Genomic DNA, 21,952 nt, shown 5'->3' with positions numbered 1-21,952 from the left:
TTGCTAATCTCTCTAGTGATTTGCTTTGTTGCTTTGTTGCTTCTTCTGTTTGATTGTTAATCTCTCTAGTGATTTGCTTTGTTGCTTCTCTCTTTGTTTAGTTTGGTTTTATATGATTTAGTTTTGTTTGGTTCTATTTGGTTTGGTTTGTTTGGATTTGGTTTCGTGGTGCTACTTCTTTGGTGGTTCCTATCTGTTGATTTTGATATGGTTGTTGCTCCTTGGTTGGTTCTATTTGGTTTGGTTTGTTTGGATTTGGTTTCGTGGTGCTACTTCTTTGGTGGTTCCTATTTGTTGATTTTGATATGGTTGTTGCTCCTTTTTTTGATCGCTCCTTTTTCGGTTTGATTTTTTGTTGGCTTGGTTCTTCTCTTTGATTGTTGCTTCTTCTTTGGTGACATCCCTCTTGTCCCCCCGGCTGTCCAACCACCTCCTGCGATTGTTGATCCTCCTCGTTACCCCTCTCGTCATCATCTTCAGCATAGAATCATTACTCTACTGTTTGTCTCTTCTTCTTTACAGATTGCTGATTTGTTCACAAAGATGCATTCCATTAAACATTTTTGTTTTTTTTTTGTTGACAAACTCTCGATGCTCCATGTTAATGCATCGTGAGTTTGAGGGGAGATGTTAGATAATATTATTATATATTAGTAGTAAGGGTATTTTAGACAATTCTAGACAATTCTATTTTCTTATATATACTCAGTGTAACCCTATTAACTTCAGTTTGGTTCAATATATGTTATGAAACCCTAGAGTGGTTGTTTTTCTTCTTCCTCTTTTCATTGTTAACAGTGACATGTCCTGTGCCCTCCGCTCTTAATTTTTTCCTCCCTTAGCAACTTTGTTGCTTTTTATATTATGAGTTTCAAGTGGCTCTAAAATTAAACTTGTGCTATTTTCTCTCTCTATATATATTATATATAAGGCTAAATTACATATGTAGTCTTTTAACTTAATTTCAGGTAACGTTTTAGTCATTTATCTTTTTTTTTCTTCCCGATTTAGTCCTTTATTCCTAACGATATCAAATAAAGTATGAAAATATGAGTTTATTTGAAGATTTGCGTTACGAATTTGATGAAATTTGTATTATATTGAAGAATATAATTAATTTTATGAGTTTTGATTGAATTTTTTTTTTGAATTTTTGTATAAAAAAAGGATAACATTGTTGAAATTTTAAAACATAAAATATGAAATTGTCACTTAAAATTAAAATAAAGGACCAAGTCGGGAAAAAAAAAGATAAATGACTAAAACGTTACCTGAAATTAAGTTAAGGGACCACAGATGTAATTTAGTCTATATATAACAAACAACAAATTAAATTGTAAATTTATATAATAGCACACAATTGCTCTAAAAATACTCACAAAAATTCTTAAAAATGCACTAAATTGGAGTTTATCACTAATATTATCGTCCCTTCGGCTTAAGAGTGGTATATGTATCATAATCTCTTCGATTTTAGAGTAATCTTAACACCATATTTGATCGCATAAATCTATAATGTATCCTACAATGTAGTGAGAATCTGATACAATTTGACATACTATTTTATTTTAGAGACATCGTGGTTGATAGTCTATTTGAACATTTTTTAGAGTATCACAAAACGTCTTATAGATACCAACATAGTACGCTACTCATTACAGTAATCCTTTTGGTGGCAACATAATATTTCGAAACAATTTCATATAAAAAACAAAAAATTTAAGACATTTATTTTTGCCATATCTATGGAAGAGATTACTAGTTCTAATTTTGTTGTTTCTAATTTCCATAAATTGTTTTGATTTGTGGGATCTCACTTTAAAAGATAGCAACAAAATATGTTATTTTTATTAAGGTTAAATTACATCTGTGGTCCTTTAACTTAATTTCAGGTAACGTTTTAGTCATTTATCTTTTTTTTTTTCCCGACTTGGTCCTTTATTTTAATTTTAAGTGACAATTTGATATTTTATTTTTCAAAATTTCAACAATGTTATCCTTTTTTATACAAAAATTCAAAAAAAAATTCAATCAAAACTCATAAAATTAATTATATTCTTCAATATAATACAAATTTCATCAAATTCGTAACGCAAATCTTCAAATAAACTCATATTTTCATACTTTATTTGATATTATTAGGAATAAAGGACTAAATCGGGAAAAAAAAAGATAAATGACTAAAACGTTACCTCAAATTAAGTTAAGGGACCACAAATGTAATTTAGCCTTTTATTAACTATGAAAAATATTGTATTTGTTTTGAAAGATGAGATTCCAATAGCCGAACAAGAAGAAAATGACAAGACAACTAAAGAATTAATTTAGTGGAATTAAATAATTTCTTATCCTGAACGAACTTTCTTATTTTTTGTATGATTATTACAATGTCTATTTGAGCACCAAAAATTGTTTGAGATGCGTTGAATAGAAAGTATGATACCGAGGAGATTGAGACTAAAAAATATATTGTGAGTTTTGCCTCAAATATCAGATGACTGATGACAAGATGTGAAGACAAAAAAAATCATAAATGTCATGAAGAAATTTGAAGAATCTTATTTGAACTATAAAAGTTTTAACTAATAGGATAAGACAATCATAATTTTAAAGAGAATAGTACAACGACAAACCATCAACAAGAATACAAATATAATTTTATTGCATAATTAAACATATGTATAACATAAAACAAATGTACATTTATCTCAAAGTCATAATTGCAAAAAATTATTTTAAAATTATGAATATGCAATTTTAGTGACCTTATAATCACCCAAAATTTTCCACAACAAATAGCCATTATCTTTGTAGTAAATGTACAAAATGAGATTGTAATATTGTAAATGAAAAAAAGTTGTAAGTTTTAAGATATCTACAATAATATTTGATAATCACTCTTTTGCAAATCAAATATACGTTGATTTTCAAAATATACCAAGGTGGTTTAATAACAAAAGGTTTGTAAGGCTTATAAAAAAGATTAATAACAATACACTGTTAATATAAATATTTTATATTATCAATAAATTATAAACCACTCATATGTTATATATTTATGAGTAATTATTTAAAGTTAAAATAATTCAATGATTATAATTGGCTGTTTTATAAAAGAAATTATAATTGGATATTTTTAGAAATATAAATAAAACTAAATCTCATCTCATATAAATAAAACGCAAAAGGATTGTGAATTGTGAGATCACCTTTAATTTTACAAAAAAAAAAAAAAAAGTTTCCGAAATAAAATAATTTCTTGAGACGAAAAAAAACAAAGAAAATATTCCTCTCATTATTATCATTTTTTCCCCGTGCGTCTCTCCCTAAAGACTTTATTTCTCTTTCTCATGCCCTTTCATCTTCGCACCGTCGTCGATTAACCCAAAAACACCGCGTCGTTTTTCACTCTTCCAATCAAACTTTACCCTCCGCCGCAACCGGCGAATCCCTCCGCCGTCTCTTCACAATTTCAAATCTCGTTTTCCGCTTTACCTTCAACAACAACCACAACCGATATATCTCTCCTATTTTTTCCTGTTGATATTATCCGCCGGTGATTCAGTTTCCGGCGATTCATTATCGGAGGAGGAGGTGCGCACGATTATTAACCCGCGCACCGTCGGTCGTCGCTGTCTCTTCCGTTCGAACCAAAATTAGCGGAACTTCGTTTTGCTTTGTGTAGTTTTTTTGTAAGGTGAGAGCCGCCAGTTATTATTCAATCATCGACGCATGGATTCGATCGTTGCGTAGTGATTTCATTTCAGAAATTTGTTTTCGATTGCGGATTTAGGTTTGGTAGAAAGCGTTTTCCAAGCCTTAGGGGTTTTAGTGACGAGCTTCGTTGAGTTTGCTTGTTGATCCGTTTCGATTCAATTTTGTCTTTGCTTTTGAGAAATTAACATGTTTTTGACTAGGTCTTGGTGATTTTGTGCATTGCACGGTGTTGCAATTCGAGTTTGGCAATACATGGGTTTTAATTGAATTCAATTGTGACCGTTAAACCATGAACTCTTTTGAACCGGTGCCTACACTCGTTTATCAATGTAGTTGGTTCGTAACTTGGTTTGATGCAGATAAGACTGTCTTTAACCTAAAATTTGAATTCACGTCATTAGGTCCAAGTTCTACTCGAATTCATCCTGAAACGTTGGTTTTTGATTTAATCTATAGTGGAATTTCAACTTAACGTTGTCACTGATTGTTGAACCAGGGTAATTTGATCATTTAACAATTAAGCATGCTTTGAGGTGTTGTGACTTGTGAGTGTATATTAGTTTCACATTTTGGTGTAAGTTGTAAATCAGTTCACTTGCTTTTCTTCTACGTCCTTTTTAACTTGTTGGGTTGTAATGTCAGTTTTTCATTTTGTTATATTTAACTTGCAGCATGCTGTATTGTATATACCTTATGAGCATAGTTTTGTATCATGCTGACCATTTATCACGCTTTTCTGTTCAGGTTTTTGTGGAGACAATATATAACAGAAGCAGCAAGTGATATATGCCACTTTTTTATTGTTATTATTATCATGAATGATCATTCTAATAGAGAGGAGATTGAAGTAAGGATAGTTGTTAGTTAGTCATATGTTACAGAATGGCTTTCTTTAGGAACTTCGTAAATGATACAGTCTCACATAGTGTAATGGAAGATAAAGGCCTAGGGCAGGATGCTAATAATATCCATAGATCAATAGGTAATGAATGTACTGATGCAACTTCTAGTGAGAAAGAATTTGATATTAACTTGGAGGCGCAATATGAGAGTGACGGGGAACCAGATGGTGCCTGTAGACTGCAAAAGGAGGGAACAGCTGATGATAGAGATGCTTTGAGAGAATCCAACTTACAGACTGCTGGTAGTAAAACATCTATGGTTGGAAGGTGGGGTTCAACATTTTGGAAGGACTGCCAACCAATGCGCCCTCAAAATGGTTCCGAATCTGGGAAGGAATCAAAAAGTGGATCAGACTATAGAAATGCAGGGGGGTCCGAAGATAACTCATTGGATGGTGAAACAGGAAGGCTTGACTCAGAAGATGATGTTGAAAAAAAGGATGCAGGTAAAGGCCCAAGAAGCCACTCTGATGTTCCTGCAGATCAGATGTTGTCTGATGAATATTATGAGCAAGACGGGGAAGATCAAAGTGACTCATTGCATTATAACGGGATTCACAAGCCTGCTGGACCGAATTCATGGTCCCGAAAGATGTCTACTTCTGTGAATAGAAATGTGCGTAAGAAATCTCGGATTTCAGATGACGATGATGATGGTGATGTTGATTATGAAGAAGAGGATGAAGTAGATGGTATGTTAAGCATTGAATTCACATAAAGATTGTTTCTTAAGCTTTAAAATTAACTAATAATGTCTGGGCCTTGTTACCTAGTACTGATTAGTGACGAACTCCCATGATGCACTTTTTTGCCTACACCTTGCAGAAGATGATCCTGATGATGAAGATTTTGAGCCTGCCGCGAGTAGTCATACTTTAAACAAGGTTGTTTATTTGCGGTTATTTTTGTTATCAAGTTCTATATCATTTGCTATGATGGTTCCTTATCTATTAAGAGGGCTTAAATTTTTGTAAGAGGTCAAATGTTGCTTTATTGTTAGTTTTGAAGTTAATAGGCATTTGGTTTTTTGGTGGATCTTTCTGAATAGTAGATGGTTTAACTGTTGTTTCAGGATAAAGATTGGGAAGGTGAAGGGTCAGATGAAAATGATGACAGTGAAGAAAATCTAGATGTCTCTGATGATGACGAATCTTTCTATGCCAAAAAACCCAAGGGAAGGCAACAAAGTAAGGTTAGAAAGAGTATAAAATCTACAAGAGATCGCAAAACATGTGTTGCATCTGGCAGACAAAGAAGATTCAAATCATCTTTTGAAGACAATGAGTCAGTAACAGAGGATTCTGACAGTAATAGTGATGACGATTTCAAAAGCACAAAAAAGAGAAGTTTCCATGTCCGCAAGAATAACAGCCGCTTTTCTGTATCCAACAGTGAGGTTCGCACTTCTACTAGGGCAGTTAGGAAGATATCATATGTTGAAAGTGAAGAAAGTGAAGAAGCTGATGAAGGGAAGAAGAAAAAGTCTCAAAAGGTAAAGCCTTCATCATACACATCTGAACATAGTTTATACTGTCTCTTTGGGTGTCTGTAATTTAGTGTAAATATTTTGGGGTTTAGCTGTCTACTTATAACTCATTAAATTTTATTTGTCAATTCTCACATATGTAAGGCTCAAATCTTCGTGTCACCCTCAGATAACATAATACCCAAAGGCTGTTTTAGATTTCGTAGTAAATGACTACTTAGTTGACATGCATTTTTTGGGAAATAGTTTTGGTAGTATATTATGAGGAGGTTATGGATTTCTTTGAAAAGGATACTTTTTACATACATTATTCAATGGAAAAAAGGTTTTACTAGAAAGAACAGAGGGAAGACATACCTACATTGAAGCAATCATTAGTAGAGTTAATCGAGGGGCTAAAAACGCTATGCTATGTGAAACCAACTTGAGAGGTAGAGACACTCCTAGAATTCAAAGTGTTCGAGTCCAATCAAATGAACAAACGGCAGCATATTCTGTTCCAAATTAGGACACACCAAGGACTACAGACCAGTTTGTCCCAATTTTTTTTTGTAATCAGTATCTTCTGACCACTAGTTAACCCTCCTGAGATGTGTTGACTCTTCTTTTTGTGGTGGGTGTATGAGGAATTGCATAATTTACAGTTCAGGTTAATGTATTTTGTAGGTATTGGATGATCTGATGAATGCGTCTGAAATTTTAAAACATGTAGTTTCTATTCAATTGTTTCGATTTCAAGGTGATGGAAAATTTTAGATATTGGAACCGGTTCTATCAATCCCGGATAGTAAATCGACTGAACCCAAAATGCAATAATAAGATATAGATAGCGGGATGACTGCTATTCTGAAATTTTGTCAGTTCATATGATGTATATACACATATATATTCTCAAAAATAAAAATAATGCAAAATTCTTGACATTCATAATTAATACTTAACTACAAAAGGTCTTAAGCAGGATTGAAACTGACCAGTGAGGAGGGGGAAAAGAACCACACAGGCAGCAAGTTGTGGCCGATAATCTCCAGACATGTAGAGATAGAAAATAACTAAAATCCTCGGAGATGCAAAGAAATCATCGCCGAATATATAGTTTGAGGCAGAGAGAAGTGCGGAGAGCGCAGGATAGACCTAGGAAACACGAGAGAGACCCAAAGAAGCAAGCTCTAAATTCTTCAGAGATGCTATCATTTTTCAAGGCTTAAATCCCTTTTAACTCCCCCACATAAAAGGCTATTTAAACTTCTGAGGGATTTTTTTGGCATTTCAGTAGGCACTCATGGGGCAGTGTATTCCTAATATTTACATGAAGCGTGCTACACTGAAATGCTACGCAGTTGAGGGTTCTCTAGTGGTCATCATTCCCTTCGCTACTATAGCACTGCTATTTCACACAATTGTTTACACTAAATGGAACTATATTGTGATAAACTAATGATTATTTAGTTACCTACCATTTTGATATTTCTTTTTGTTTCCACGTTTGTTTGAGTTAGATAGGGAAGGAGGGAAGAGAAAGAATAAAGACTTTGATTGTGATTATGATTTGAATACAAAACACCAGATACCAACCTTATTTATACTAATACTAGACATCTAACGATCCAATCCTAATTAAACAAGGAAATTAATCTGAATAATTATTGAACTCTAAATCTATCTAAGTATGGCAATTGGCAACAAATCATGAAATATTTTGGGACCAAATCGTCAGAGATAATATAATGTAATCTACATTGCTCTAAAATACAACCCAAATATCATGAGATATATATGTATTCTAACACTCCCCCTCAAGCTAAAGCGTACTACTAAGCTTTATGCTTGTTACAAATGAAGCCTGGAAAAGGAAAATATAATGGGCTCCGCAAAACATGGCCAAAAAGGCAACTTAGGGATATTGAAGATTTGAGAGGGATGACCAATGCTAAAAAAGGACTCACAAGATGGTTGAAATGATCAGTGGAGATTTTACGGTAAGCAATTATACATTGCAAGAACCAAAACTTCTTCAAATCCACCAAGAACAACACTTGGAACCTTTAAATTAAACCACAAGAAAATTTAGGACACCAAATAAATAAATTTTGAAATTGAAATTAGGACTCATTAATGGATAGCTTTGTCACAGCACAACTCATTAATGGGATAGGAGAGATTACAATTGGCATCGTTCGTGATTGGAGTCTACTAGTCTAGTATGAACCATACCTAATTCATTACTAATCTGGAATAGTTGGGGCCAAACTGCATTTGGAATTGACAGGGCTAGATTTTGCTATGGAGAATTGTGGTGAATCGCGGTCAAGCATCATCTGCATTGATGAGTCCAAACTTCATTTGGGTTAGTTGGGCCAATCTACATTTGGGAACTTTATTATATGATAATAGCGGAGGTTATCGAAGGGAGTGAAACTGGAGCAAACTGGTCTAAGGCATCTGAGATAGATCGCTGAAGTGGCAAGCAGAAAAATCTACCAAAACAACTTAGAAATGGTGGCCGAAATTTGAGCATGATTGATGAGAAGAAAAGAATCATGGAGACAATGACATTTTACTTGATTTCTAGACTTTAAGGAACTTTGGAGTGTAACAGTGCCAGTGACGAGACTGGTCAAGGTGGATGAAACTGCTGTGTTATGTTGAAGTTGTAGGGTTTTAGAAAAGAGAGGGGAAGAGAAATAATAGACTTTGAATTGCGATTATGTTTTTTCTTGATACAAAAGACTAAGCAGTATCAAAACCCCCTATTTAAAAACTTCTACTCTGAGTTAAATAAGGAAATTAACCATGATAATAACTAGATTCTTAATCCTATAAAGTAGGGAAAAAATCATGAATTTTAAGACATGGAAACCAACCCTAATTGATAATCTAAGGTATTCTAAATGAATCTAAGATACTACCCAAATATAATGATAATTTGTTATATATCTTGCTAGAGAAAGTGTGGTTCAACAAATCAACGTACTATTATTAAATTTATATAGTGATTTAATAAGGTGCATTGGAAGTTTGGAACACAAATACTAGTGAGTTGTTTTGAATTCTTATTATTATATAGAAGATTGAGAACTTTGAAGGATTTTGATGTGTTTTATGCTATGTGCGTTGCCTTTTATCAGAGAATGAATACTATACTATCATGAAGAAAGGCTTATTTATTTGAACATTTTATTTTCAGAGAGTAGTGTAGTATATTGCCACTTGATTGGTTTGTGAAAGACCACAAGCTTTTGTGTGTTATTAGGGAAAGTTTTTGTTTGTTTTTTGGTATAATGGTTGTTAGATCTCCGTCGTGAATTTTCTCAATTACTTGACTGGCCTTATGCTGAAGAGGGAAATATCAGTAGCATTATAGAATTGTTTGGTGTACAGGGTGAATGTATGTCATCATTTTTAGGTGCCTTCTTTGATTCTAGTGTTTTACATTGATCAAAGGAATCTTATCCGGCAATGATTATTGTTGGGTGGATAAAGATGTTTTGGTTCCTGAATTAAGGCTTATATGGGAATGACTTGCTAGTGGAAATGTGGAAATTACTTAAATTACTATGATACCATTTTGTACTTTATGTACCTTTTCGATTTATGTAATTATTTTCTTTTAAATCTTCTCCAGGAAGAAATTGAAGAGGACGATGGTGACTCTATTGAAAAGGTGCTTTGGCATCAGCTGAAGGGTACAGCTGAAGATGCTCAAAGGAATAATAGATCAACCGAACCCAGTTTAACTAGTCACTTATTTGATTCTGAATTTGATTGGAATGAGATGGAATTTTTGATAAAATGGAAGGGGCAGTCTCATTTGCACTGCCAATGGAAGTCTTTTGCAGAGCTACAAAATGTATGATACATTGTTATTGTTTATTAAGCATTAATTAGTGTTATGCTGTTTCTTTTGTCTGTTTCCCGCTCTTCTTTTATTATTAGTAATCCTTTCTTATTGTTTTGGTTATTTTAATCGTCCATGTTTTTTGAGGTTTTGCTTCATATCTTTCTGGCTGAAGTGTATACATCCTGTTTACGTGATATTGCAGCTCAGTGGCTTTAAGAAGGTTTTGAATTATACAAAGAAAATAATGGAGGACATCAGGTACCGGAAGACAATCTCGAGAGAGGAGGTAAATATTTGTGTTCAGCTTCAGCTATTAGAAGACTTTGTTTTAGATGCTCTAGTTCATTTTAATATATCTTAATGTTATAAAAAGTTCCCAGGAACTCTTGCCGAAATTTATTTGGATGATATTGTATACCACTTCACTTGTTCAAAGCGTGCATACAGAAGCGAACTTCCTAACCTGACTTTGTTTTGTAATACCGTAATTTGCATGTTATGCCTTCCAGTGCTTTGGATTAAGGTCTATCTATTTGGGCCACACACTGTGAAGGACAGCCCAATGGCCTGTCATACTCACTTTCTGAAGCATTTACTACCTCTTAATGTTCTTGTTTTGAATTTTTACTTTATTTTCTTTTAACCTATTATTATCATTCAACCTAGCATAGCTGCATCATGAAAGAAAATGTATATTGATGCGTCCTGCTTAATTGAAACATATACATTTTCTTTCTTGTCCGTAAGTTTTTCTTACATTTCAACCCAATGATGTTAGATATCATTCTTCTACCATGATTATTTCAGTTAAATAAACAATAGCTATTACACGATATTTTTATACTATTTGTGTTTAGTTTTTAAACAATTTTAATTCCTGTATGCAGATTGAGGTCTATGATGTGAGTAAGGAGATGGATTTAGAAATTATCAGGCAAAACAGTCAGGTTCGCTTCCTGCTTTGCATAATTCATTACTTTGTCTTTGCTTTTTGTTGAAATCTTAGATATATTCTGATATTTTGCATATCCAGGTGGAAAGAATAATTTCAGATAGGATCAGCCAAGATAATTCTGGCAATGTTATTCCAGAATACCTGGTCAAGTGGCAAGGACTATCTTATGCTGAAGTTACTTGGTACATTCACATTACACTAAATTTAGTAATGATTTATTTTTTGTACATTTTTTGTGTATCCGTTGTCCTCATATTAGAATACTAGAAAGACAGATTGTTAAAACATCTATGCATTGTCTTTGCCCTGTGCTTTAGAGTTTTAAGTCCTTACTCATTAAGTATCTATGCAGCAATTAGATGTCTATGATGTATTATTCATACTATATATGTGATTTTCACTTTTTTGTTTGTTTATTTTTTGTACCAGGGAAAAGGACATTGATATTGCTTTTGCTCAACATTCAATTGATGAGTATAAGGTAGCTCTCCATTTCATTTTATTTATTCTCATTATACTGTTGGTTTTGGGAAGTTTGTTTATTGTTTGACTGGATTGAATTCCATAGTTACTATTAAACTATTTGGCATGTATTTAGCATGTGAAAATTAAGATGGCATGTCTGCAATGAGTTAGAAATTTGTATCGAATCTAGGATGCAGGAATATGGTTCTGAGTATAATGGGTGCGGAACAATACAGGTATGAGATCATGATTTTGAAAAATTTAGGATATATGGCAGGGATACAACTAACTGAATAATCAGATGCTCCTGGAGTCATTTCCTCCTAATAAAGAAGTTTAAATTTCTGATAGTTTTCCCATCTTGGATTTCATATTGACTGTTTGTTTTTCTGTTCTTTTTGTGACTTAGTCTGTCTTGAACTATATCTTCATTCATTTTGCTTAGTTCCACTGTATTTTAGCCCAATGTTAAGCATGCTTGGGCGAAATTAGTTCGTAATGGTGATCAGATTGTTAGTTCCAAAGTTTCTCATCTATGCCCATCAGGTCTAGACTAGGCTTTGTGGTGGTTGTTGTATTTATGTTTTTGTTGTTACGCAATGGATGCATAAGGAAAATTTATTTTTGATAGTTAGGATGTTATTTTATATGAAGTTTTTGTTCTTCCATATTTTAACAGGCTCGAGAGGCTGCAATGTCCTTTCAAGGAAAGGTGGTGGATTCCCAGCGTAAGAAGAGCAAAGGTAGGTATCTTTTTGGTTTTATTAGGCTTGTGTGGGGTAATTGTTAAGCATAATTAGGATGTTTATTACCAACAGAAGTTAGTTCAGTTGATGAGGATGTGACTCATACCCCACAAGGGTGAGGAGCTCCCCTTGTAAGTGTTCTTTGAGTCTTGCCTTAACACTGATGCCAAGACCCAACTTAAATTTTATATTATAAAAAATCAGGATGTTTACTTCTTTATTGTAAATTCTTGTAATTAGAGGTGATTGTTTACATTTTTATATAAAATTATATTATCTTGTATGTCATTAATTAGGATTAGGGTATATTTAATATAGCCTATAAAAAGTGTATCTACTCTGTAATTTTTCAATCAAGTGGAAAACAAATCACTGTTTCCTCTTCTTTCAAGCTTGCATTAGAGCTTTCGATCTGGGAGACTCTGCATTCAGAAAGACAGAAACCTTAACTGAAGTCTTACATTGAAAATAGATGAGGCTTAAAAGAGTATATAAAGAGTGACATTTCTCACCTTACAAGCCAATTTTGTAAGAATGAGTTGAGCCCAATATAAATATCTAACACAGTATCAAAGCCTTTTGATTCTGGCAATCCACCATATCATCCACATACCAAGCCCAATATTGCTGGGTATGAGTGTATTGAGAAAAACTCAAGTCCTACATTAAAAAGATATAAGGCCTAAAAAGAGTTTATACTTTGTTTTTGATAGAAACTGGTACCAAACAGAGATTTAATGGTAATAATGGACTTCTATTGATATGATAGAATGGGATTACACAATGGGTTCCCAAGAAATTCGAGAGTCTTAGATCTCTCCCTTCCAAGTATTCGAGAGCTTGGTCTCTCCCTTCCAAATACCACTTTTCTGTTTTTCTCCCTTCCCAATAACACGCTGCAGCTCCGTATTTATTCACATACAATAAATAACTAACTTAATAACTGCTACTATTATTAATTATAAAAACAGTAACTGCTAACAAAATTAATAACTGCCTATAACTAACTACCATTTGTTTCTGCCCTCTCTAACACTTTCCATTTCGTTTTCCAATTTTGGTCAAAATTAACCTGTCTTACTTTTTAATACAAATTAGATTAGTAGCAATTACTTGGGTATATCCATTCTAAAATTGCTTTTTGATTGAATTGATTCCAAAGCTTATAATTATTTTGGCATCCATTAAAGTTGTTCAATGTTTTCTTTTCCTTTACCTTCTCGGGCGGGAGGGTTGAGCATTTTCTGATAGTTCCCTTTTGAATGTGGTTCCCTTGTCTTCTGAAGCCTATCTCCTTTTACTAGTTATTTGTTTTTTTAGTGCAGTATGAAGAATAATCTTGTTTCATCATTTCATATATTAAATATTATATTAACCTTTGTGAATTCTGATCTTAATCCATGGTTGTGATGTTTAGCAAGTTTGCGGAAGCTTGAGGAACAACCTGACTGGTTGATGGGTGGAAAGCTCCGTGATTATCAGCTTGAGGGTTTGAATTTTCTTGTTAACAGGTAGGCGTGTATGTTTGTATTGTGTTTTCATTTTTTGGTCTTCTAAAACTATGCTTGTTGTATTTGAAGCTGGAGAAATGATACAAATGTCATTTTAGCTGATGAAATGGGTCTTGGAAAAACTGTTCAGTCAGTATCAATGCTTGGTTTTCTACAGGTATAGGTATCAATTATCTCTTTGGTTACAAATGCCCTTGCAATGTAATAAATATAAGTATTTCTGTTCCTCATGCAGAACGCCCAGCAAATCCATGGTCCTTTTCTTGTAGTTGTGCCATTGTCTACATTATCAAATTGGGCCAAAGAATTCAGGAAGTGGCTTCCTGATATGAATATAATTGTATATGTTGGTACTCGTGCAAGTCGAGAGGTGAGACATCTCGTTATGAGTTTTTGGTTTATATGCAAATGAAACTATGAAATCTGTTTTGTTCCACTTTTAATAGTATAAATGTTAATAAGCATGGTATCAACCTGATGTTTAGTGACCTACATGCAGATGGTGTAATTTGTAATCGAAGCTTGTAATTGCTAGTTTCTTTTTTTGTCTCTAATTCTTTTAATATATATTTCTTTGCTTTTGTTTTTGAATCTTTATGGCAGGTTTGTCAACAGTATGAATTTTATAATGACAAAAAGCCTGGTAAGCCAATAAAATTCAATGCACTGTTGACTACATATGAGGTAGTTTTGAAAGATAGGGCTGTTCTCTCCAAGATCAAATGGAATTATCTGATGGTAGATGAGGCTCATAGACTAAAAAATAGCGAGGCGCAGTTGTATACCACACTTTTAGTATGTAACTTTTCTCAATTTAATGTTGAGCTTCTGTTTATGTTGGTGAAGTAAACCTTCTTATAATGTTTGTTGTTTTTGTGCTGTCTTTTTAGGAATTTAGCACCAAAAATAAGTTGCTCATCACCGGCACCCCTTTACAAAACAGTGTTGAAGAGCTATGGTATTAATATTTTTCCTTTTGTGGATTTGTTATATTTCTGTATATTATTCTGTATCTGTAGTGAAACCAATGATGTGTTTGGTTCAGTGGAGGGGAGGGAAGGGGTTTTAATGCTTTTGTGTTTGGTTCAAGGGGAGGGGAGGTATTTTAAATGATTTTTTTAGCTGTATTAGTTTTGTACCTTCCAAATACCCCGAACCAAACGGACCCTGAGAGAAATATAAGAAATGTTGCAAGAGGATAAGAGAGGTAACCGCAACTGAAACTTCAACAGTATCTTGATGTGTGAATCCGTTGGCGTGGAATGTATACAGTTATACTGATCTTAACCAACACTGTGCACTGACCACTTTCAGTTCAGTAAGCTGTACTACTATTGGAAGTAGGAACACTTGCCCAACTTAGAGCCTAGCGTAAAACAAGTCAGCTTACTTTACTTTAACACTTAACCTTCTGACTCAAGGTAGTTGAACCAAGGAGAAAAAACTAACATTCTGAGTTGTCTTACAGGTTCATACTCAAGACATATGTAATTGTCTTTTTTGAGTATAGGCGATTGCTTTGATTAGAGTTTCGTTATTATATATATGCACTGTATTGATTTCATTATTGTATAACAATCCCCTCTGCCCTCATTTTCCCTGTTTTATAGGGCTTTGCTCCACTTCCTTGATCATAACAAGTTCAAGAGCAAGGATGATTTTGTTCAAAACTATAAGAATCTGAGTTCTTTTCATGAGAATGAGGTATAAGTTATTGTAATCCTAGTTATTATTTATTCCTTCTTTCCGTTGTCATATATGTGAGTTCTTGATAGGCTTTCATAGTTATAGCCTAGACTGATTGATTTGATCCCATAATTCAGGGATCTTGACACTTTCTCTTGTGTGTATACACACACACACACACACACACAATTCTTTAGCTTCACTGTTATTGATTTTCCTAGGTCTTATTTTTGCTCTTCACTGTTATTGATGTGCATATAATATTTCGTTAGCTTGCAAATCTTCATATGGAATTGAGGCCTCACATACTTCGAAGAGTTATCAAAGATGTGGAGAAATCTTTACCCCCCAAAATTGAGCGTATTCTTAGGGTTGAAATGTCTCCTCTTCAGAAGCAGTAAGTGGTTCCTTCAAAAAAACAAAACCAACTCCCAATAGTCCTCGTTCTACTTACCTGTTGCTGATTTATTTCATGTAGGTATTATAAGTGGATTTTGGAACGCAACTTTCAAAATTTAAACAAAGGAGTTCGTGGGAATCAGGTTACATCTCTATCTTGTGTTTCTAGCGGTCATCTGTACATAACGTACATGGATGCCATTTGCTTTCTTCACTATGATGGTTAATGGAACAGTAATGCCAATACATGTCCTATACTGCTGAGTTTCTGTTTGTACATATGCTGCGTATGAACATTTTAATTTGTTATTTTACGGCCAATACTCGCCTTATGCTTGGTTTCTTTCCACTTTGTAATTCTAAACAATGATTCTCAATAGAAAGATGCTAGTGTTAGTGTGGGTTATAGTTTTTGTTTAAAATTCTCATTTTTAAATTATTTGAACGAAAAAAAGTCTGATTTTCATGCAATAATCTGTTTAAGGTTTTATTATTTAATTTACTATTTTAATTTGTGGTCATATGTGCAACTAGAGGAAGGAGTTAACAGAAAATAATGCACACGTATGTTATCAGTTGGACTGACGCCAAAAATTGATAAATTTGATTTCATATACATATAAGGGTCTTGCTAACAAGTGCTCTAAGGGTGCATGTTAAGGAATCAAAAATAGAAGTTTTAGGTTGAAGACACCACTTTCAAGATAATTGAAAACTTCGAAAGAATTAAATCCACCATGGCTAAAAATGTAAATCATTTTCTCCTAAAAAAGATCAATAAATTAGTAAATCCAAGTGTACTCTTCTAAATTTCAGGTTTCTCTTCTAAATATTGTGGTGGAATTGAAAAAGTGTTGCAACCATCCCTTCCTATTTGAAAGTGCTGACCATGGCTATGGTGGAGACTCTGGAGGTAGTGACAACAGTAAACTGGAGAGAATTGTCTTTAGCAGTGGCAAGCTTGTGATACTTGATAAGCTGCTTGTTAGATTGCATGAAACCAAGCATCGTGTTCTAATTTTCTCTCAGGTTTGTTGTTGAAAGTTGAAACTGATGTACTAGTTGTTCTTTTTGATAACTATCAAAGTTGAAGCTTTTAGCTAAGCTATGTGCCACTATACATTTTCTGAATAGTTTAGTTTACTGTTTTTGTTGCTGCACATTTTTTATTTATTCAGAGATACCATTGGCTTGTGAATATGTACAGTTTAATTTTAGTTCAATTTCATTTGCCATAATCGTAAAATGTTGTTTTAGTTGTTTTGGAGATGATCGACTGTTTATTGTGTACTCGTGCAATTTACGCTTTCATAATATTTTGGTAGTTGTCTCTCTCTGGAGACTTAGTATCGTATATCTTTTGACTATTGATGATGCTCTTCTAAACACTCTAGTCTGCTTCAATGTATGATGCTTTAAGCATTAGTTTATGATGATTATAAGGGGTGTATTGCAGATGGTTAGGATGTTGGATATATTGGCACAGTATTTGTCACTTCGAGGGTTTCAATTTCAAAGGCTTGATGGCAGTACAAAATCTGAGCTGCGACAGCAGGCCATGGAGCATTTCAATGCGGTTGGTAGTGATGATTTTTGTTTCCTTCTTTCCACACGAGCAGGAGGTCTGGGTATCAACCTTGCCACGGCAGACACTGTCATTATATTTGATTCAGACTGGAATCCTCAAAATGACCTGCAGGTGTATTTAAGTTGATTTGATCTCACTATTAATCATATAACTGTCTCGGTACTTACTATTATTTCTATATTTCTTTTAGGCAATGAGTAGAGCTCATAGAATTGGGCAACAAGACGTTGTTAACATATATAGATTTGTGACAAGCAAAAGTGTTGAAGAAGATATTCTGGAGCGTGCTAAGAAGAAGATGGTATGTTCAGAATCATTGAATATCCAATGGCTGTTTTGGTTTTACTCTCTTTTGTCTAATTTTCGAACTCTATCTTTGGTATTTAATATTTATATTTTCATACAAGACAAATTCAGTTGCTTGTTGACATTCCCCATGGTCAATAATTTTACATCATTTTTCATTTGGATGTCTTCTACAGGTTCTGGACCACTTGGTGATTCAAAAACTGAATGCCGAAGGTCGACTGGAGAAGAAAGAAGCCAAAAAAGGAGGAAGTTATTTTGATAAAGTAAGAACATTTGTGAAATTGTATATTTGTTGCATCTGTACACCACACTACATGATGTCTTTGTAGATAACAACACCCAAACTACTAAGGCCGCATCATTGCATTGAATCATTTAATATGAAGCCTGGGTGTTTTCCTTTTTAATTTTTTCTCATAATTATTGTATCAAACATTTTCTTCTTAAATGACAGAATGAGTTGTCTGCAATCTTACGATTTGGAGCAGAAGAGCTTTTTAAGGAAGAAAGGAACGACGAAGAAAGCAAGAAACGGCTCTTAAGTATGAATATAGATGAGATTCTTGAAAGAGCTGAGAAGGTTGAAGAGAAGACAGATGAGGCGGAACAAGGCCACGAATTATTAAGTGCTTTTAAGGTAAGATATGTGTACAGTACCATGAATTTTTTGTTTTTATTGTTCTAACTATGAGTTTCTGTTATGCATTGGCTTTTTTATTTCTCAGAATGGGGAAGGATAGATTTCAAGAGGATGGGGAATTTATTAGTAATTTCTCCTTTTTCTAATGTGCAGGTTGCCAATTTTTCCAATGATGAAGATGATGCAAGTTTCTGGAGCCGTTGGATAAAGCCTGATGCTGTATTTCAAGCAGAGGTTTGATCTTGTTCTTTTTCTTGATATATTCTTACAGAAAGTTTGTAATGATGTTGAGTTTCTAAGATTTATGTGTATGTAATGTATGTTTTAATTAATGCTTAGCATGCTATTCTTTTTACTTGCCTTATCTGTTATGTTTCTTTCAGGATGCTCTTGCTCCACGTTCTGCAAGAAATATTAAAAGCTATGCAGAGGCTGATCCATCTGAGAGGAGTAATAAAAGGAAAAAGAAGGAACCTGAACCACCTGAGCGAGTTCAGAAACGCCGTAAAGCAGAGTATTCGGCTCCTGCAGTACCAATGGTTGATGGAGCCTGTGTGCAAGTGAGAAGTTGGTCATATGGGAATTTATCTAAAAGAGATGCACTCCGACTATCTCGTGCAGTAAGATTCTGTTACTTACAGCAATTTTCAATGTTATATTTCTATAAAAATAATTATTGCTTTTGGTATGGCCTCATGTTCGAGACCCTCTAAGCATTTCCTTTTTGTATGTTGACAATCTTCATCCCAATTTCATTTATATTTTCTCCCTGCCATCTGGGATAAAGCAGCTACTTAGGTACTGTAGGATCAACATTTAAACATTAAATGTCTGTTATAGAGTATATGTGCACTTGATTGTCCCTGGCTTAGCATGGCAATGGATTAAGAAGCTCCTCCATGTTGACTGGAAAGCGACTTCCATTTTTGTGGGAGTTTTGTGTTTATCAGAGGTCACGACTCACATGGATATTTTGGTCAAATGTATATATTTAATTTATTTTGTAGCAGTGTTCTAAATCGACAGTATCTAAGATCTCTCCCCGCTCCTTTATTTTTAGATAGAGTTCATTGTTGCACCTCCATGTCGGTCATAGCCAATGGTTTGTTGATGTTGCATTTACAGCTTCTTCGAATTAATGATACTCTGCATTTTCTTTTTCTTGTTCTCTTGACTTTTAAATTGATATTTGTTCTTATCAGCATGTGCTTGGTATTTGTGTATGTCATAAAAATGCTTCATTTTTTGTTATTATCTTTGGTAGTAAATATTTTACTGTTGTATATTCATCCCTCATTTAATGGCCAGGTTATGAAATTCGGGAATGAGAATCAAATCGACTTAATTGCCGCTGACGTTGGTGGTGCAGTTGCAGCAGCTCCACATGAAGCGCAGATTGAACTTTTCAATGCTCTAATTGATGGCTGTTCAGAAGCAGCGGAACATGGAAATCTGGATTTAAAGGTTTGTATGACATTTCTCTTAAATCTGGTGTGGAAATGGTTAATTGACTCGATCTGAATTGCTCGAGAGATTAACCCTCGGCCTTGTCTGTTTATAACAATAGTATTACAATCAACACCCTTAATTATAGGGATAAGAATAAGTACATATGTCTATCTAATAAAAATACTAGAATAAATATATGCAGAAGATAAAGGAAAGTAAATCAGGGAAATATTTCAACAATTTGTAGTCTTATTATTTTCTTATATACTTTCAACCTGTAACATTGCATCCAGGGCCCCGTGCTGGATTTTTTTGGTGTCCCAGTGAAAGCAAATGATCTACTTACCCGTGTCCAAGAACTTCAACTCCTAGCAAAGCGCATTAGCCGGTATGAAGATCCCATTGCACAATTCCGTGTTTTATCGTATCTTAAGCCTTCAAACTGGTCAAAAGGTTGTGGATGGAATCAAAGTAAGTGAATGTACCTTCTATGTAGCTTGTGTTCTGCATTCTTTTGAGTGACTTTATTGCTTCTTTTGCTAATTATGTTATGCTTTTTTACAGTTGATGATGCAAGATTGCTTCTAGGAATACATTACCATGGATTTGGTAATTGGGAAATGATTAGATTAGATGATAGGCTTGGCCTCATGAAAAAAATAGCACCCGTAGAACTCCAAAACCATGAAACTTTCTTGCCGCGAGCTCCAAATTTAAGAGATCGGGCAAATGCCCTTCTGGAACAAGTATGTATTACATGATTCTAATTTTAGCCGTTTGTTCTTGTTATGTCTGTATTTACGATTGACAAATCTGCTGATTCCTTCTTTTCTCTTTATTTCTGTCTTTCTAATGCCTATACATGCTTCTCATTCTTTTGCTAGACTTAATAGTTACTTTTCAGACGTTTGGTACATGACAACTCACATGGATTAGAACTCTATTTACTAGTATATACTAGAAATAAGAGAATTAAAAGCACAGAAGCAACACAGAGCTGGGGATCATAATATGAATTGAGGGTAATATAAACATGATTAGTTTGGGTAGATAATAATATGGTTCAGTTGTATAGTTGCATTGATATTTCTAGAATCTTCTGTTAGTGTTTATGATGCGAAGGAATTGGTGCTAAAATGCTCAAGAGATTATCTCTCAGCACTTTGTTTTTGTAATGATCAAACTGTACAAAGAAGATCCCTTATTATAGGATTGAATCTGGCCTATATCACTCTAATTACATTAGAGATATATACATTGAAAATAAAATATTAACGTAGAAGCAAATAAGGGGGATAATATCTCAATCAAATATTCTATTAATCACGCAATATCTCAACACAGTCTTTGGTCCATCATTTATTGATGGATGCTATGTTCTTTGTTGAATCAATATTTCTTATCACTTGCCATAATGTCTTTGTTTTTCTTGTTGTCTAGGAACTTGTTGTTCTTGGGGTAAAAAACGTGAATAGCAGAGTTGGACGGAAGCCTTCCAAGAAAGAGAAAGACCATATGGTGAGTATCTCACTGTTGCGTGGACAGGAGAAGAAGAAAAAGTTGGGTGTTAATGTTCAAATGAGAAAAGATAGGTTTCAGAAACCCCAAAAGGCTGAACCTATTGTAAAAGAGGAAGGTGAAATGTCCGACAATGAGGAAGTATATGAGCAGTTTAAGGAGGTAAAATGGATGGAGTGGTGTCAAGATGTGATGGTTGAAGAAATGAAAACTTTGAAACGGCTTCACAGATTGCAGACAACTAGTGCCAATCTTCCAAAGGAAAAGGTACCCTGCTTAGGCTTCTTTTCCTTTTATTATGTATAATGGAAATGTGTTTACGCTATTTACTTCCCGTCTTCCCCGTCTACTTTAGGTGCTTTCAAAAATACGCAACTATTTACAACTTCTTGGGCGAAAGATTGATCAAATTGTGTTAGAAAATGAAGTGGAACCCTACAAGCAAGATAGTAAGTGCTTTTTTCCATTCTGATATCGTAGTGTACCTCAAGGGAAAGGTTTCTGCTCTGTTCATGTGTTGGGTTGTATTTCTTGTTGGTCTCCTATTTCCTCATAGGACAGGAATGACTTTACTCTTTGGTTTTTCCTTGTTTATTTACAGGAATGACTGTACGATTGTGGAAATATGTATCCACCTTTTCCCATCTTTCTGGGGAGAGGCTTCATCAAATATATTCCAAACTTAAACAAGAACAAGATGATGAGGCTGGGGTTGGCCCCTCTGTTTCATTTAGCAGGAA

At 34.1% G+C, this 21,952-nt stretch overlaps 1 protein-coding gene across 1 annotated transcript in view; it reads left to right on the top strand.

Annotated features, from left to right (window-relative positions):
- The first annotated feature begins 3,274 nt into the window (after positions 1–3,274).
- LOC101510984 (protein CHROMATIN REMODELING 5) overlaps positions 3,275–21,952 on the top strand; it is a 19,573-nt gene continuing 895 nt past the window's right edge. Inside the window, 32 exon segments of the mRNA XM_027332008.2 lie at positions 3,275–3,697; positions 4,462–5,311; positions 5,445–5,503; positions 5,692–6,111; positions 9,731–9,955; positions 10,149–10,232; positions 10,834–10,893; positions 10,980–11,083; positions 11,331–11,382; positions 12,046–12,109; positions 13,530–13,623; positions 13,693–13,780; positions 13,859–13,993; positions 14,227–14,418; positions 14,514–14,581; positions 15,234–15,327; positions 15,582–15,706; positions 15,788–15,851; positions 16,525–16,737; positions 17,165–17,407; positions 17,487–17,597; positions 17,779–17,868; positions 18,060–18,242; positions 18,399–18,479; positions 18,629–18,865; positions 19,554–19,709; positions 19,988–20,165; positions 20,259–20,440; positions 21,135–21,479; positions 21,568–21,661; positions 21,814–21,940; positions 21,942–21,952. The exon segment at positions 21,942–21,952 is cut by the window's right edge and continues 895 nt beyond it. Of these exon segments, the coding sequence (XP_027187809.1) occupies positions 4,600–5,311; positions 5,445–5,503; positions 5,692–6,111; positions 9,731–9,955; positions 10,149–10,232; positions 10,834–10,893; positions 10,980–11,083; positions 11,331–11,382; positions 12,046–12,109; positions 13,530–13,623; positions 13,693–13,780; positions 13,859–13,993; positions 14,227–14,418; positions 14,514–14,581; positions 15,234–15,327; positions 15,582–15,706; positions 15,788–15,851; positions 16,525–16,737; positions 17,165–17,407; positions 17,487–17,597; positions 17,779–17,868; positions 18,060–18,242; positions 18,399–18,479; positions 18,629–18,865; positions 19,554–19,709; positions 19,988–20,165; positions 20,259–20,440; positions 21,135–21,479; positions 21,568–21,661; positions 21,814–21,940; positions 21,942–21,952 (4,891 nt within the window). The 5' untranslated portion in view covers positions 3,275–3,697; positions 4,462–4,599.

This window comes from Cicer arietinum, chromosome 2, assembly GCF_000331145.2.
Source record: "Cicer arietinum cultivar CDC Frontier isolate Library 1 chromosome 2, Cicar.CDCFrontier_v2.0, whole genome shotgun sequence".
Lineage (NCBI taxonomy): Eukaryota > Viridiplantae > Streptophyta > Magnoliopsida > Fabales > Fabaceae > Cicer > Cicer arietinum.
This window is presented reverse-complemented; position numbering and strand designations above follow the sequence as displayed.